This window comes from Agelaius phoeniceus, chromosome 2 (assembly GCF_051311805.1).
Source record: "Agelaius phoeniceus isolate bAgePho1 chromosome 2, bAgePho1.hap1, whole genome shotgun sequence".
Taxonomy (NCBI): Eukaryota; Metazoa; Chordata; class Aves; order Passeriformes; family Icteridae; genus Agelaius; species Agelaius phoeniceus.
This window is the reverse complement of record NC_135266.1, coordinates 9,338,450-9,356,274: the sequence shown is the minus strand read 5'-3', so window position 1 is coordinate 9,356,274 and position 17,825 is coordinate 9,338,450. Positions and strand designations below refer to the sequence as shown.

Below are 17,825 nucleotides of genomic sequence, written 5' to 3'. Positions count from 1 at the left end.
GGGGAGGGGACCGATGGTCACCCTGCGGAGCCCCTGATCCCCGGGCCAGCTCCGAACCGGGACACCGGGACAAGGAGCAGCGGGGCGCGGGCGGGCGCGCCGGGTCGCCCTCAGTCTCTCCCCGCCTCACAGCCGCCCTCGGGCTGCCGGGCGCATGCGCGGAGGCACCGCCTGCTCCGCCGAGCGCGCAGCGGGCGTTGGGGCAGCGCGGGGCGGCAGCGCCGGCCCTGCTCCGCACCCGGGCGGCGGCGGTGAGTGCGGGCAGTGCGGGTGAAGTAGGGGCAGGGATAGTTAAGGTGGGGCAAGTGCGGGTAGGGACGGTGAGTGCGGGCAGTGCGGGAGACGAGCGGGCTGAGGCGGAGAGTGCGGGCAGCGCGGGGTGCGGGCGGGCGGGGGCCGCCGGCGGGAAGGGGCTGCCCGGCGCGGGGATGGCGGGAGCGGTGCCCGCAGGGAGCGCCCGGGGCGGGGGTCCCGCATAGGGATCCCTGAGGGGAGTGAGGGTGGAACGCGCCCCGCTGCCCTCCGCCCCTCGCCGCCCTCCGGCGGCCGGCAGCCTCCCGGTAAAGTCCTCTCCAAGGGTTTGTGCCATTGCCAGTTAAGCCGGGGGAGAAAATGTGTGGAGTGTATTGAACAAAGGAAGAATCCTGCGGGATTTCTCTTTTGGAAGAGCTTAGCGACTCTCTCCAAAATAAGCAGCTGATGCGTTTTTCTCCGAAGTTTTAAAAAACACCATCCTCCAAAAGAAACCCGCGGAGCACAGCCGCAGCCCTCCGAGGCTCGTATTCCTGACAGAACTTTTTCCAAAGGGTCACCCAGAGGCCCCGTCTGTGCGGGAGCTGCGGTGGCCAGGACGGGCTCAGGCTGTGGCTGCCGGGCTGGGAAGGTGTGTGTGGGAATGAGCCCGACCCTCCGGGCTCTGGGGGACTCTTCCTAGGCCTGGTGCTGGCAAGGGAACAATTCATCCACAGGAAACAAACAGGAGGGGCAGAGGGAGCCTCAGTGCTACCACAGTTGAAGCTGGGATTCAGTGTTGCATTGGTTGAGGAGTGAGAGAGCAGGCGGTGATTGGGAACAAAACGGAGGGGAATGGAGCCAGTGAGTAAGAGGAAGAAGCACAGGAAAACCCTTGAAAGAATTTCAAGTTCTCATAGAAAAGTTTGTGAAGGGAAGAGGGACAGTTATGCAGATGTTGCTGTTCTAGATTAAAATCAAGACCTTCAATTTATCATTACTATTGACTGTGACTGAAAAAAACACTAGCTGTACTTTTTCTGCTCATTACCACCTCCTTTACCATCTTTTCCCCGTGCTGGCACCATTGTTGATACAGCAGGGGCGGGTGTGGCACGGGGCATTACCACCAGATTCAAACTGACCTTTTAAACACTTTTTCTGATTAACCTGGTTAGTAATCATGTCTGTTTCCCTGCACTGCCATAGGGATGCTTATACTGGCTTAAAGAAATGTGGCTGGGAGGAACTGAGTTTTTTTAGCTGTACATAAATGATCAGGTATGCGTGTAGAAGCCCTGGTTTTTAATGTACACGTGTGTATTATGCACACAGACACACACACCTGTGTGAAGGGGTTGTGCAACTGGGAGGTTGAACATTCTGGCCCTTGTGTTGAACAGAGGGAGTGCCATTGATAAAGCAGTGTGGGGGAGGTTTACAAGTGCAAGAGGTGATGAGCAGTCTGAGGTGACTTACCTAGTAGAGGTGACTGAGATTGCAAGAGTAGTTCTTGCTGAACCAGGGCAGTGAGATTACAATCCAGAGAAGAGGGGACAGGGAACTTGTATGTAAGAGTATTGCATGGAAACAGGAGTGAGATTTTTATTTATCTGTTCATTTTCAGCCATCTCACTTTAACCTCTTGTAGACTAAAAAACTTCATTTTCTGGAACAGATTAGGCTGGAACCTGGCATCCTGAGTAACTCTGTACTCCTGGAACTAGCAAATATCAGGAAATCCCTGAGTGAAACCTGGATTATCCTTTTCTCACACAAGTTCATCCAGAAATTTGTGTCCGACTAGTGTACTCAAAAGAAAGCATTGCATCTGGTTGTACCTCATGCAGATGTTGAGATTATAACTTGATTACCAGTTTTCTTCTGAGAGAAGTGGATAGTTACACACAGAGTAACTGTACTCATAGTGCCATTTCCAGAAACACAAATGGAGAACTGAAGTTTTGAAGTTACCTTTAATTCAGTCTCTTCATACATCTAGAATGAGCTACAGTTTTCTATTAAGTAATAGCATGTTGTTTCTTGCATAAAAAAAATGCTGTTGTATTCAGGAAGTATTTTGGTCTCATCCTCCTTACTTAGGTTGGATGGTGTCAAGATGTTTTCTTGAGGCAACTCAAATCTGCATCAAATTCTGCTTTGATTATGGAATTACAAATTTCCTTTGCCATCTTCTGTTGTGCTTATCACCTTAGATCTCAGTACTCAACTAATTCTCCCCTTAATTGAGAAAACTCTCCTAAAACAAGGAAATCATCCTCCCATTCCACACAAAGAGTGAAAGATAAAACTGTGGAGACCAAATCTGGTCTAGGTAGGATCTGATTTTTTCCAGGGTATTGAGTTCAGTTGTCCTCATTTATGTTAAGTTGCACAGGTGCAAATAAATTGAATGTCTGTTCTAAACCTATTCTGCTTTTGCAAATCAAGCAGTCAGATTTTGGGAGATGCATCCCTAAAATAAATTGTAAGTAGTTGATGTCCACATTGGAACAACATTTTTAGGTACTTTATCAAGAGTCATGAATAAATTTTTTTGGCAAAAGCAGGATAAAATATACTTCAGGACTGTGCTAATTTTAGCAGTGTGAACCATTTTTGTTTGCTCTGTCATTTTAAACAGCTCCCTTTTCCTGTGATCCTCTTGTCCATCATTTTGTTCTGCCTGCCTCTGTGACCTCCCTCAGTTGTGATAGTGAAATTTCCACACTCTTTTGGTGAGGCAGATCACAGAACCAATCAGGTTGAAAACAAAGACTTCTCTGACTTGTTTTTGGCTCTTACCTGGCTCGTAGAAACAGCTGGACAGGCAGGGAACAAGAGATGTGGTTGCGCATGTATGAGTACTGGGGAAAAATGAGCCCATTTTGCCCCTCTGCTTCCCTCTTCCATTATTCCAGTAAATCTTATATGTGTCATTTCTTCCCAGTTACTCAACAAATTACACCAGATTCCTGCAGGCAAGAGTTCTAAATATTTTGCACCATCCTGCTAAGAGCTTTTACTTTCAGTTTGTCAGCTCAATCCTGAGTTTTGTTGCTCATTTTCATCTCTCTCTTTCATGACTTCATCAGCTGTGTTTCCAGGATGCTGTCTGGTCTGGCTGATGTTTCTTTAATGGTTGTTTTGCTTCAGCCCCCAAAGACAATCTACTTTCTTGCCCCCACAGTTGCTTCCTCTCCTCTTCCACATTACAAACAAAAGCACTTGCAGTGTGCAGTGGAGAACCCTACAGAGCTGGCAGAGGAGTGGCCTGAGTGACCTAATGTCTCCTCTGTTCTCCTGCCAGCTGAGTTCAGATGTTGGCAACTATTTGACCTTTTAAAATCTAATCTGGCCATACCCAGACCTTTCCTTGTTTACCTTTGCTTGTCTTACTGATTCTTGTTAAGTAAAATTTGATACACATTTGTGTGAAATACACTTAACCCATTCTTTTCTTGCTGGCATTTTTGATGTTGCTGATTATCAAGTAATCAGTGCTTTAATCAAGGTTGGTGAATACTATTATTAGAATAGCTACATTTCAAAAATAAAGCCTTGACAATTAGAAAAATAAATTCCATGCTAACCACCTAAAATCACACCAGGGATTTTGGCTTGCTAAGAAAACACATCTATTGAGAGCTCTTTTGTGCCTATTTCAGGCTGTTGCTTATTTTTAATAATACATAGTCACTATGTAAAATAACTTCAACTTTGAATAAAAGTTAGGCATCTGTTCAGAACTACATTTATAAAATCAGGTAAGAAATACATTTGCACAGCCCACTGTACTGGAGTTAGCATCCAGGGCTGAGACATGCACACTGTAGGAGCACAAGAAGTGTTGCCCATTTTCAAACCAGGAATGCTGCTTTGTGCAAATAGATTACTTTTTTTGACCACAGATATCTTTGCATGAGGGAGAGACTGACTATCCTGCAGTTGCATCTTGAAAGATCTTTGAGATCCCTTGCATTCTACACATTTCATTGTGCATTTTACCTGCTCAGTGGGGTGTTTCATTTAAAGTGTTTGAATCAGGCTTCCCATGTTGCTTCTGAAATTACTTTTGAAAACTGGCATCTCATATTTGAAGATCACACACTCAGCATACTTCCAGTTTTTCATCTTGGTCTGTTCCAATATGATTACTCCAAGAGTGGTCGAATTAAGTAATGCTACAATCCAGAGGTACCATGTGAAGTGTAGGATGGGAGTAATTTGTCATACATAAAACTTAATGCCAGTGAAATATTCATTTTGTCACCTGAAACTGCAGAAAATCTATATTTGCCAGAACTTCAGGGTGGCTGAGATTTTTTGTTTGTTTGTTTACACCAAGAATTGTGGTAATTCTGGATATTCCTGTTTTGCTGAGTTCTTTGTTTTCCTGTAGTATAACAATGGATGGACCAGTTTCAAGATTCACTTTACAGCAATTCTTCATTAAAGTCCCAAACACCAAATTAAACATTTAACATAACTGTCTAAACTGTAATATTTATTATAATCAGCTGTATTTGTGAATGTTTCCTACTTGGCATTGAAGAATGGCTCAGAAGGTGTCAATCTGTTGGCTCACTGGTGTGAAGGCAGTTTATGGAATCCTAGCAGGAAAACTCATAAACAGTGGCTTCAGCAGACCTGTGAACTTTTGCACCTGGCTGTTTCTCCAGGTTTATCAGTGACTTGTTTACTGACCTTGTGAATATTCTTCAGCTTTTATTTGCAGGCTCTAACTCTAACTATTTACTAGATAAACCTGGGAGGAGAAACAACTTTCTGTCCCTAGTTTCCATTCTCATGGGGAATGGGGAAGGGTTAAATGAGGTTTCAGTGTCAGAATTAGTTTAATCTCCTGCTGGTTTTCCTATAGATTTCTCCTGTGGCAGCTGAAACAAGCAGAGTCTGTGATATTTTATTTCAATACTGCTGAGCACTTGTGAGTATCAGGAATGGAATGGACTCACTGTTGTGTTTTTTGCTGCTGTTGGTTGTCAGAGCTGTGGGCAGCAGTGAAATGAAGGCACGGCCTATTGACTGTGCAGCTGTGTAAGCAGCTTAACTCAGCTAAGCTTCTCCCTCTGCCTGAGAACAGGAGTTCTTCCTCTTCCACTCCATCCTTGCTGGGTTTTGCATTTTCACTGCTTCCCTGGTGTTCTGCAGTCAGCTGCAGCAGGGACCTGATCTGTTTTATTTTAAAACAAGCCAGAAGGTGAGAAGGTGAACAAACTCGTCTTTTATGGAAAGGCCACTTAGGGTGAACTGTAAAGAAGTGCCCAACTACAAGCTCATCAGAGCTGCAAGTTTCAAAACTGGAAAAATATCAAAGCACTTTCACTGTGGCCATTTCTTAGGATCTCTTGGCAAAAGATTTGATCAAAGTTTTCATCTCTGTCTAAGAAAATTGTATGATTGACAATTGATCTCACTGTAAATTTTTGATTGATCTCACTAAATTTTTTACAGTGAGATCAATCATTCACTGGAGCAACCTCCCCAAGAACATGGGGAGATCCCTGTCACTAGAGGGTTGGTTTTGCAATTGTGTGCTGGATAACCTCATCAGGGCTGCCTTCCACACAAAAGGCTGGGCCAGACAATCTCTTGACAGTCCTTAGCTGCTCTGTGGTTCTGTGAAACTGTTTGTATGGGTGAAGCAATCCACACCAGAAATGCACAGGGTGGAGATGCACCTGCTGATGGACAGCACTCTGGGATCTCTCCAGTGACTTCTGCAGTGTTATTACAGATGTGAATGAGTTACCAGACCTAAAAAGTAGCAGTGTTTTTATCAGTATCAAGTATTTTTTGCATTAGAAGACTCCTCCACATTTTCTGTGTCCTGGAGTAGGTGTTCAGGTTTGTGGGGGAATAGGGGAACACCCTTTCGGATATTCCAAGAACAAAATGTTAGACATGTTAGATCCTAGAGGATCTGTCAGTTATAAAGTTTTCAAGAGCTAATTTTATTTTATTCTGCGTATGCTTTTGACACAACTAAGATAAATGATATCTTCAAACACAGTTAATTGCACACACAAATTTGACACATCAATTTGGCATGTGAGTTTTAGGAACTTCAATATGAACATCCTTTGAATTGTTTTTGTTACATGCATTTTTGTGCTTCTAACTCAGGCAGAATGGGTGTTGTACTGACTCCATAAGGAGTAGAAGAGCAGCAGTAGAATTATTGTTTGAGTTTTGGGAGCTGCTCTTGTGTTTTTGCAGTGCTGGAAAGTGCAAAAAATGGTTTATAAGTATGACCTGATACTGGTAGGTATGGATTTATTGATCAGCTGTCACTTAGAGCCTCCCTGTGATCCTTATTTCCTCATAAGTGACTGTTTGAATTAGATGTTAGTAGTTTGAATTAGATGTTAGTTCACCTTCCAGTGTTTTCTCCAGTTATGATGTTCAGAATGCCTCCATGCTCTAGATCAGTGTGCTTCCTCTGGGAAAACTGCCATTAATTTAAGGTTTTCTACTGCTTGGTAGTAGTGGATTGGAAGGGACCATGAGTAAAATTGTTGGACTAGAGGTCACAAGGGATGCAAAACTATTTCCCTGAGAGGTTGACTTTGGTGGCAGATGCAGTCTGGAAAGTTCACATTTCCTTTCTGTGGCTGTGGTGGGGAGCAGAGCAGCAGAGAGGAGAGGGACAAAGCTGAAGTGCAGAGCACAGAACTGCATCAGCCACATCAGGGGCTGATCCCCACTGAAGGGTGGGTGGCAGTGGCAGGAAAGGAGAAATTCCTTGACTCCTCTTCAAGGCTGAAGTCAAAACGTGTTTTGCTATACCCTGAATGTGTAAATGAGCTTTGTGGGTAGGTTTGTTCAAATCCTACTCAGAAAAAAAAAATTAAGTGCAATGCAGTAAAATAATGTGTGCATCTTCATGTGTTTAGAAATTCAGGAAAAGCTATAAGAGGAATAATGGACGTGGGTCTTAAGAGAGGGAAATAAGAGTATTAAGTATTTAAAACTTTTTTTTTTTCCCCTGGTTTGTAGGGCTCTTTACCTTTCTGTTTTACTGCAGCTGCTCTGTGGATTCTGGTGGTGTACAGCTTTCTGTATGCTCTCTTCATGCAATTCCCCAGTGTGACAGAAAACTTAATAAAATCTCTAAAGGAGTTGTGCCTCATTATCTTTTGCCTAGTTACCATATAATTCAATAAGATGAAATATGTGTTCATGACTCTTTCATAACTTCTCTGCAATTTGATTTTTGGTTGACTGGAAAATCCCATTAAAACATGCTCTGAAGTGTTGTCATATATGCATTGCTTCAGGGGAGGACAGGCAGGGTGGAAATTTACATTAAAGCATGCTGACGGTGTGTAAATACTTGGAAGAGAAGGCTTTGTTTGCACATTTCTCTGGCTTAGTTTAGCACTTCACAAAGGAATTACTTTTTATTGGTTTGGGGTTAATTTTTCTAAATTAAATGGGGTGTTAGACATTGGCCTACCAAACAAGGGCTAAATGCAGTTTCTGTACGGGGCAGAATGTTGCCTCATCACAGAAAAACAAAATAAATTTCATTAAGTAGTAATCCTATGTTTGCTATAAAATTATTGCACACAATATAAAGATGCCAATGTGAAATTACCCAGGTCCATTTTTACTGCAAAAATGCACATTATGAGATCTAGAATCTTTCTGGGGTTTCTTAATAGCTACTTGAATAATACTGGTAGTTTAGGGGTAGTCTGATTTTTAAAAGTAGCTGTTGCTGCTTGCCTTTCACAATATTGTAGTAATTCCAAGTAAAACTTCAGTGAGTTGAGGAAAACCTTTTTCAAGTGTATGGAATTGTCAGGTATCTCTTTTTCTGTGGAAAGAGCAGGCTTGAATATTGGATACAGATTAATAGAGTTGGAGGCTGAATCTTGTACAGCCAGTTTGTGTTATTGGAAAATCTGTGGAGGTATTATTTGTGACACTTGGGTCATGGTTTTGCTTTAGAAGCAGTGTTGGGGAAGAAAGTATCTGTAAGAGTTTCAGAGCAGCATAAGTGGTACATTGTTAGCTTTGATCTTGTGACCTTTTCTGAGCAGACAACACAGTACCTGTAATGAAATGACATTTTTGTCAATGGACTGTGCCCAGACTGTTCCTTGGCCCTTCTCTCACATGTCCAGAGAGGTATAATTTAAAGTAAAGGTAGTACTCTCTACTTTTTTTTTCCCTTCCCTACCTAACCAATTTATGCTTTTAAAAGGCAGAAAGTACTGTTGTACTCTACTTTCTACTTATTATGAATGCTTTGATGTGTTGATTTGGGAGACCAGAGGCAATGAAAAAGAGAGCTTGTAGGTAGTGAGTAGGACCTCTGAAGAGACCACATGCCATCTATCAACTTGATTTCTGGTTGTGTCATGGTGTCATGTGCTGATATTTACTCCTCTGGTCCTAATCCAGTTTTAAACCACTTTGGAGAGGAACTGGATGGAATTACCCATTTCATACTGGGCACTGAGCTCCTCTCATTTCACAGCCAGGTAGTTACCAATATAAGCTACATCTGGAGAGATCACCAAATCTCATCCTCATTTATTGATTTCCTTTTTAGTTGTTTTAATCTATTTCTGCTTTTGTCCTGAGCAGCATCCTATGGCAGCAAGTTCCATGAATTATACAGTGTGTGAAATTTCAGGTGCTTTGGCTGAGTTACATTTGTGTCAGCTGAGGTCAGTGGGTACCCTCCAGTTTCTCACTTTGTGGGAAGTAATGGCTGGCTGCAATGTGTTACAGTTAGATCAGCTGAAGGTCTGCCTTCTCTGAACTGAGAGGTTTGTGACACAGTGATGATTTAAACACAAATATATTTTCCTTCTTTCCAAATAAATAGCAGCATGTAATTTTTCATCCATATACAATGCAGTTTTCAGCTGAAGTTGGGAGCTGCTGACTGTTCCTCAGTTTGTTGTGTGTAAAACATCAGGAGATGGTCTGAACTACAAAATCAAAGCTGGCTTGTTTGTAATCTAGAGAACAGATGCAAATGTTTCATTTGTATGAAAACAGGGACAGAATAGGGGAGGAAAATAAGATAAGTGCTCATTCAAAGCTCCTAATTTAGGGAGGCTGTGAGTGAAAACATTCTGCAGTATTCTGATACAGTTCATGTGGATTTTTTTCCTTTAAAAGTGCTAGCAGGTCCATTGATTATTTTATCTTACTATAAATTTAAAAAAAAATACTTGATAGATATTCAATATGTAGCTGTCACTTTACTAGTATAACAAAGGATTTATCAATGCATTATGTAACACTTCAACCACCTGTAAATGTGTACCAAAGGGATCATGTACTTTTTCTGGCTTATTATGTATTGACTTTGTGTGTTACTTTATTATTTTAGAAGCTGGTAACATTTTGGAGAGAAAGTTTTTGAAAGTATCAGTAATGGTGATCATAAACTGTTAATTTTGTAATCTGTAATTGTGAGTTTCCACTCCTTAGGGGGGTGTGGAAAGAATGTGCTTTTTTTGTTTGGGGAGGTGAGGGCTGGCTAGGTTGTCTCACAGTTCCTGGATTAGCTCTCTCTCTGTGTCTCTTTTTTCTGGTGCTTCTGAGAAATTACTCCAGTATTTCAGGTTTTTAGCCTTAGACTGGGCTCTGCATTAGCAGGACATAATTTCTGCTTCAAGAATATAACTTTTGAAGACAAAAGACAAGCACACAGACTGCTTCAGAAATCTCTTTGACTGTGTGAGATTTTTTTTTATTTTTGAGAGGTTTTATTGTTTCATTTGTTTATTAGTTTGACAGAGAGCCTCACATTACCTTTGTTTTTGTCAATTTATTTATCTGAGTAATTTTGTAGCCTCACAGAAAGTTTTTTCCAAACATTCACTATCACCACATAACAATCTTTGGCTCTTTACTGAGAAATCATTTTTATAGAGGTTCCCTCCTCCACTACTCACTGCTGTGAGCGTGGTCACACAGTGCACGTTGGCTGTGTATCTGCAGTAGCATTTTGGTTCAAATTAGGATTCTTCCAATTGTCACTACTTACTGTGCTTTGGTTTGCACTGCAGAAACATTTCAAAACACTCAGACTGAGATAATTTTGAATGAAGGCAAACCAGAAGATAAACTCCAAGAGCTGCAGTCCCACTGCCAGACAGTGCTCAGCTCATGAAAGCAAATTAGAGCTACCCCAAAGCAGAATTCTTGACCTGTGTTGTGTAAGTGTTGGGTTCTCAGCACCAGCTGTTCAGCTCTTCAGGTGCTCTCCTAGTGCTCTGCATTCCTAGCTAATGGGAGTGTAGTCAGGATAGAGATCATTATTATGCACTTAGAGGTGATTATTCATGGCCACTGAAATTGCTTCAGATAAAGAGTCCAGCTATTCAAGCCTGAGTTGGAATAGATGATATCCAGGTGGTTGACAAGTTAGATTTGTCAGCTGGCACCCAAACACTAATTAGGGCAGGGAGCACTAGATCCAGAGTAAAGCTGTGTTCCTGTCTGTTACCTTTTCACCTTTCCCACTATTAATCTGACTTCCTCTCCATTCCCTAAAGTGCTTATCCTTGTTATCCAGCTGCTTCCCCAAATCACAATATTCTGACATCTCACATGTGCTGGTAGTGCTCTTTCCCTGTTCTCATCTCTTTAACCTACTTGAGTTGTCCCCTTGCAAAGGGCTGTGGGGCTGTGCCTGGTCCTGGACACGGTGTTTGCTTCCTGACTGCCAACTTCCTGCTGGCAAAACAGATAATGGTTTTCAGCTGCCAAAGGCACCGTGACTGCTGAGGTAACTGCTGCCATGGCTAAACCCATCTTCACTTCACTGAGACCATTAATGGGTTTTCTCTGTTCTTCTTGGTCATTGATTTTCATGGAAGATGTGTGGGAGCAGGAAGAAATCTCAGTGGCAGATTTAGTTAAAAGGTACTGGCAGAGAAACAGAATGTGGGATAGATAAGTGACACAGCATCAGTTTTGTGTCCAAACAAAATCAGGAGAAAAACACATCCTACTGTGAAAGCTTTGTTTAATTGTTCATCATTGTCACTTGAAAAGGAGAGGAATTAGTTGTTGTTATATTTCAATGTTATATTTCAGCATTTCAATGGATTATCAAGTTAAATTCTCTAAATTTGAATTCCTAAGGCATAGGGGATTGGATAACCTAAAGCAATGTCTTCTGACAGTAGCTAACAGAAGAGTGAGGTGTCTGAAATTCTCTTCTACAGGCTGCTTGGAAAGGCATGGTCTCTTGAGGATTGTGGAATTCTGGTTTCCACACAGATGGTTATGTAAGTGTTCAGTTATGCCTCCCAGGAACTGCCCCACATGGTCCCCAGGAGTTTTAAAACAATGCAATCCACCAAAATTCTCCCTCTCTGTAAAGAGTTTTGTTACTTCTCCTGCCAAATGTCCTGCTTGCCAAGATGTATCAGGACAATGTTCTTGTTTGGTTTTTAAAGAGAAGGGAAGGAAGAGATAGCTTAGCTTACAGCAATTCCCCCTTTGAACCTCTGGAACTATCCAGAAAGTAACCAGCCAGAATATTGCCACAGCTTAAACAGAGCAAAAAGCACTGAGTGAAGAATGGGTAATGAAGATGAGGCAGAAGCTCAGACTCAGTCTGTCCAGCTGCAGTCCTGGGGAGCTTCCTTCTCTCTGCTCTCAGGGTGGTGGTGTGCCCTGTGCATGCTCTTTCTGTGAGTAATGATGTTTCACTGGCTTTGGGGTGCAGTCTGCTAAGTACAGGTTCCTCTTAGTGATCTGGTCTGTGGTTTTGGGTGCTTAAATTAATGATGATGTTATATAATGCTGTGATCGAATAGCATATACAAAGCAGAAGGTTTTTCAGAGCTCTGTTTTACTCTTGTCCCATGTAGTCTGAGGTGAGATAAATCTTTTGCTTCCTCACCTTCCAAAGTGTTCCCTCCCTCTCTATTCCCACTGAATTCCCTGGAAAACCTTGCTTTTGCAAGCAAACTGAACTTAATAAATAAGGGTTCTCCCATATCCTGTGGAATTCCTGTTCAGAGAAAAATCAATCTATTTTTCCAGCATCTGAATCAATGTAAATTCTTTGGTATGCTTTTCCTGGAGAGAAAGCTCTTTGGAAGTAGATAACTGTAAATAAAATTGTACTCTTTCCAAGCATGGAAAAGACGTGGTGCCAGTGGGATTTTTAGGTAGGCACATGATACGTTCTGTATAAATAGCTGTTAGATAATTAAATAGCTACAGAGGAAGTCAGATTGATAATGTTTTAATATTTCTTCTAAACAAACCTCCCCCAGGAGTGTTCCAGGTGTTGCATTGCAGCTGGTTTGGGACTGAGGAGCTAGAACAGGAGTATTTATTTTTAGACTGAATGTCTACTGATCTTTTAGTTAACAGTGTCCCTGGAATGGACCTGCTTTCATAAAAAGCACCAGAAGAACCTAAATATTGATAACTTTAAGAAACTATGTAGCTCTTGGGCTTCACGAGTTATACAGATTACAAAACTAAAGTTAACAGCTGTACCACTTGCCAGAGTTCTGTTGCAGAATGGAAAAAAAGCCACTTCCCCCTTCCTTCCCTGGATGCTGTCATGCACATCCCTCCCCAGCTGGGAGAGGAGCAGGGGGCCTTGCAGTATTTTAAGTCCTTTTTAACACAGCAGGTGAGAAACTAGGTGAGGTGAAAATACTGCAGCTGCTGTACATGAGCCTTACTTTCCCTTCTCTTCCTCCTCCCTTCCCTTAAGGACTGGCTTTGTTCTGGATGTTCTGTATCCTGGGAGCACATGACAGTGAGGGAGAACAGTGCAGGCAGTTTGTGTGCCCTCAGCCAGATCCTCTGCCCTTTCATGGTACGTGCTGCACACAAGCTGCCATTAAGCTTGAAGTCAGGAAATGAACTCAGGAGAGGTGTGTGCCTGCCAGCCAAAGATGGTTATCCTAATAAATGCAACAAAATCCTGCAGAAACACTGTCTTAAGACAGCAGCTTTTAATGCTGAAATTAGTTACCTTCCCAGTTTGAGAGATTGTCACTGCTAGAATATGATTACCACCTTTGGAATTATGTATACAAATATTCTATGCTTTATGCTTATAAGTAGTGTATGCAAGATTTGGGTACTTGCAGAATTGAGAAAAAGAATATTTAGGTTAGTTGTGGAAAGAAATGTATAGCTTGGTTTGTTATTTCAGTATTAATTCCTCTTTCATGCAGGATGCTTCTCCTTGGTAAGAGGCTGCAGTGTGTTGGTGGTGAGCAGGGCTGTGCTGGTAAATAGCAGGGATGGTGTTGGTGTGTCTCCTGGGCTCTCTCATAGGCTTTAGAGTTCAGTGTTTCCCACTGAGTCATTATAATTCCTACTAGAAGTGTGTGGTTCATTGTTTTTTTGATTTGTTTTTTAAGCATTCTACAAGCAGGCAGTCAGGAAAGGTCACATGTTGGTTGGATCAGCTGCCATTAACTCAGAATTGGACACTCAGCATGGGTGTAGGGCTGTACAGCTGTCCACTGTGTTGTGACATATCTAAGGTGATATATATAACCCTATAGAAGATGGATAGAAGAGGGATTCATGAACCAGCAAATTTTGGTGTTTGAGTAAGGTTTGTAAAGACTTAAAAGCAGGAAGCTAAGTAAGGAGTTGGACAGAGGAATAAATGAGTCATTAGTAAGTCAGGATGCTCCTGTGGTGTGACCAGCCCTCTTCTGCTTTATTAGCTGGCTTGTGATGGTAAAAAAGGGTTTTGTACTTGTCTTTGTTCAATCCCTTCTTCCAAGCCACCTTTGAACTATTTAGTTAGTTTGAACCAAGAGTGTCAGAATAGAGGACTAAAGTGTAATTAAACTCTTTCCCTTTAGGGGAAGAAACTGTTAATAGAGGGTAAAGTTGTGATTTGTGGGAGCTTGGAAATGAAGAAATTTGAGAGGAAATTCAGGAGAGAGAAAACACGTTTGTTGGAGAATGGGCAGAATTAGTTCCAGGGAGCTCTGAATGCTTGCAACTGCCATAAAAATCTAATGTGGATTGATGAAGGGGAGTTTCTGCACTACAGCCACTGACTGAAAAGCTGTATTTGATATTTCCTGGAGAAGGACATACTGTTTCCTTCTGTAATGAAGCAGGTAAAGTGAAACATAATTTGTGTTCTGCAGTCACTTCAGCAACTCTTTATTTTGCCACTAGCCCCTAATAAAATTTTCAATGAAGAAATTAAAAGATACTCTACCTTCTCCGTTTTCTTTTTTTCTTCTTCCTGTGTTCTGCCATTTTCCCAAGCTGTGAGTCAGTGTTCTGGTGTTCATTCCCAGAGAACATGATATACCAAGTACCCAGTGCTAGGTGCCAAGGCAGAGGCAGTGACTTGCACTGCTCCTGGTGGAAAACATCCCATAGCAGGGGGGAGGCACAAAGTCCCCTTTTTCCCAGCACAGTTCCAAGTAGGCAGAGCCATCAGAGGGGTTGTGACTCATGGATGTGGATGCTTGTGTTCTGTCTTGGTGTTGTTTGTTTTTTTTTGAATGTTGTAGAAATCCACACTCAAGTTTTGTTAAAAGGGTGAAACGTTAAAGACTAACTGAAATTTATTGCAAAAAAAACGACCCCATTCAAGAGGGGAAGCATAGGAAATGTATGTTTAATTCCCTGCATTTCTGCCACTTGACAGAGCAAGGGAGAACTCCTGGCTGCTGCCTCTTCTGTTGATGTGTGTTTATCTGAGGGGCTGATGCTAAACCAGCTGACTGAAACTGGGTGGGTAATAAATGGCAAAAGAAAATAATAATGTAACAGGTAAAGAAAATAGAGCACTAGCCAAATCTTTCATGACCTGTTTGTTTTAATAAGTTTAGCAATTTCTTCATCACAGATATTTGGGTTGTGACAATGTGACTAATCATTAAATGACACTAATTTTATTTTTATTCAAGAAGCAAAAAGCAAAGGTCATTTGTGTTGGCATAGAGTAGTCTGCTGAGAAAAATTCTGGGTATTAAAAGAGGTTTTATATACATTCTGAAAAAAAAAAATTAAGCCCTCTGCTTCTGTCAACCTACAATACTTAGTAACTACAAGCTAAAAACTGTGGTGGTGAGATTTCAGAGTGCCTTATTGTCTGCTCTTTATTCACATTTATTTGCCTTCACAGAGGTTTGATTAACTTGTTTTCAAATCAGTTTGCTCCTTCATCCTTTATCTTGTAGTGCCACTCCTACAGTGTTGTTAGCAGGCTGGGGTGTCTTCATGGAGCACCATTCAGCTCAGCATGCAAGTGCTGCAGTCTGCTCTTGCATGAGGAGTTACAGTGCTGGGCAGGCCAGGCTGGGAACATCAACTTTCCCTCTTTGTTTATTACAACAGCCATGGCCAACCTTTTTTACAGAAAGGTTTGCTTCTGAGGGTTTGGATTTATGGAAAGTGAGAAACATCCGGGTGCTGTGATATGTTGATGTGTAACCTGGCCTCTGAAGCCTGGTGCTAACCCTTAGGAGTAGGTAATTTATTAATTAAAAAAACCTTTAACTCGTGGTGTTGTACTAACTTGGTTAGGCAGTTCCACCTTTCTCTTACTTTGCTGAAAGCTTTTATTTCCCTGATTTTTCCCATACCAAAAAAGACTCCAAGGAGCTGCACTACTCTTGCTTCCTCCAGATGCAGTTCTTATTGGCTCTCTGCCTGCTGGGTGCAATGAGCTTCAGGCACTTTCTCAACTGAGAGCATCTCCTGTCTGTTCTCTTTCCAAGATGAGGTACAAAGTACATGTAAGTTCTTGTAGGTCAGGTTGGGATCCTCTAATGTAGTGCAAGTTCCTTTGCCAAATCACAATCTTGTTCTGCCCTTGAACTTTATGCAGGCATCCTGTTTTAATCAGTACCTGACTCTGAATGAATTTCCGTATGTTCACTCTGATTTCAAAAATCTGATCTATAGACTAAAGGTAATGAGTTGACTTGATGATCTCTGCAGAGTGAATTTTAAGTCTTAGTTAAGGTATAAGTAATTACACTGGAGAATGTAATGCCTTTAAAGTTCAGTTAGGCAAAACATGTTGCATTTTGTTTGAAATGATACACGCCCTCTTATTTCATATTAACATTTTTGATATTCTGAATTTGAAAAGCCTTGAAAACTGTTAAAGCATTCACCATTTCAAAGGTTATCTTTTCCTTGGATAGTATTCCTATACTACTGAAATCAGCCTGCATGCAGTGCTGGTACAACTCAAAAGAGGGGTTCATTTTCACCATGGAGTTTCGCGTACTGATGTATTCATACCAGTATTTGGGAAGCAAGAGAAACTTGTCCAAGTTGATTGCAATTTGCAAACTCATCAGGATATTTGCTCTTCTGTTTACAGACTTGATATTTGCAAGTTCCCAGCCTTGACAGCAATCACCATGGATAGTGGTAAGTTTAACCTACTGATGAGTGTGCATTCTCCATTATTTCCTGTTAAGTAGCCAGTAACACACCCCAACACTGTCTTCTGCTCATAATCCCAGTCTCTTTGCACAAAAGGTGCCCTCTGGCATTGAGCTGGCTTTGATGTTACAGATGATGCAGAACTTTGCCCACACTGAGCTGGAGTCATGCAACTGTTCTGACAGAGATATTATTTGCAGACCATAAAAATTATCACAGCCTTATTGTTGCCCTTTGAAAACTGGCTGCAGAATGAAGACCACAGAGCTGAATTTTCAGCCTTGAGTACTTTAGTTTTAACTGGTTTTAAGCTTGTCTCTGTAACTCCTGATTCTCAGAGCAGAAGTCACTTTTTAAACTTCATAAGTAAAAGCACAAATTCAAACTAAATGGATTTGTTAAGATGACCTACAGAAAGATGTAATAGCAGCAGGAGCTTCAAATTTAGAGCTAAAATGTTTGTTTTTACTGTTTAGTGGTGATTTTAGTCTGCTTAGATGGGTAAGGAGTCAGTAAAGGAAGCTCAGCACTGGTGTCAGTGGAGCTGGTTTGGGTGTCCAGGCTTCCCCGGGCTTTGCTTTGGCAGCACTTCAGTGTCTCAGAAAGCTTGGTTCCCACACTGCTGCTCCCTGTTCCCTCTGTCATTGCAGACCTAAAGCCTTTCTCCTTTCCCTGTGGCAGCTTCAGCTGGCAGGCTGCAAAATATTTATCCTCTTGTGTCTGTGCCTGGCTCCAGTTCTGATTGAATTTCACCTTGGTAGAGTATCCATTCACTACTAGGATAGCAGGCAGGCTTTCCAGAGGGTGTGTAATAAATTGATCTGACTGTATTGTTCTCTTCAATAATAATAGCTGAAACTAAGTCTCTGGAAGCTTTTTGATACATAAAAACTTGGTAAAAGCCCATTATTACAGTTTCATACAGTGCACAAGCATGTCTGAAGAAATTATGTATTCAAATGCATTAAATTTGGTAGTTGTATAACTTCATCTATATCCTACAAAAATTGGGGAAGTAAAAGAGACTTTGGATGATTTGTGTCTTTTATATATATAATGCCAAAATAATGATTTTGACTTCTCTTTTATCTGCTAGTTAATCTCCTTAAAAAAGTGAAGAAGTGACTTATCTTGCTTCATTTCTTTATTCTTACACATGCAACTCTTCCCTGATTGTGTTGAGC

At 41.6% G+C, this 17,825-nt stretch overlaps 1 protein-coding gene across 2 annotated transcripts in view; it reads left to right on the top strand.

Moving 5' to 3' along the window:
• Positions 1 to 168: 168 nt before the first annotated feature.
• The window catches only part of PRRG1 (proline rich and Gla domain 1), a 31,080-nt gene continuing 13,423 nt past the window's right edge, over positions 169 to 17,825 (top strand). Inside the window, exons 1-2 of one of the 2 annotated variants that reach the window (XM_077171900.1) lie at positions 169 to 251; positions 16,577 to 16,626. In XM_077171900.1, the coding sequence (XP_077028015.1) occupies positions 16,617 to 16,626 (10 nt within the window). In that variant the 5' untranslated portion in view covers positions 169 to 251; positions 16,577 to 16,616. Of the gene's footprint in view, positions 252 to 11,769; positions 11,925 to 16,576; positions 16,627 to 17,825 lie in introns of those variants that run through there. The other variant, XM_077171894.1, reaches the window with a different exon arrangement.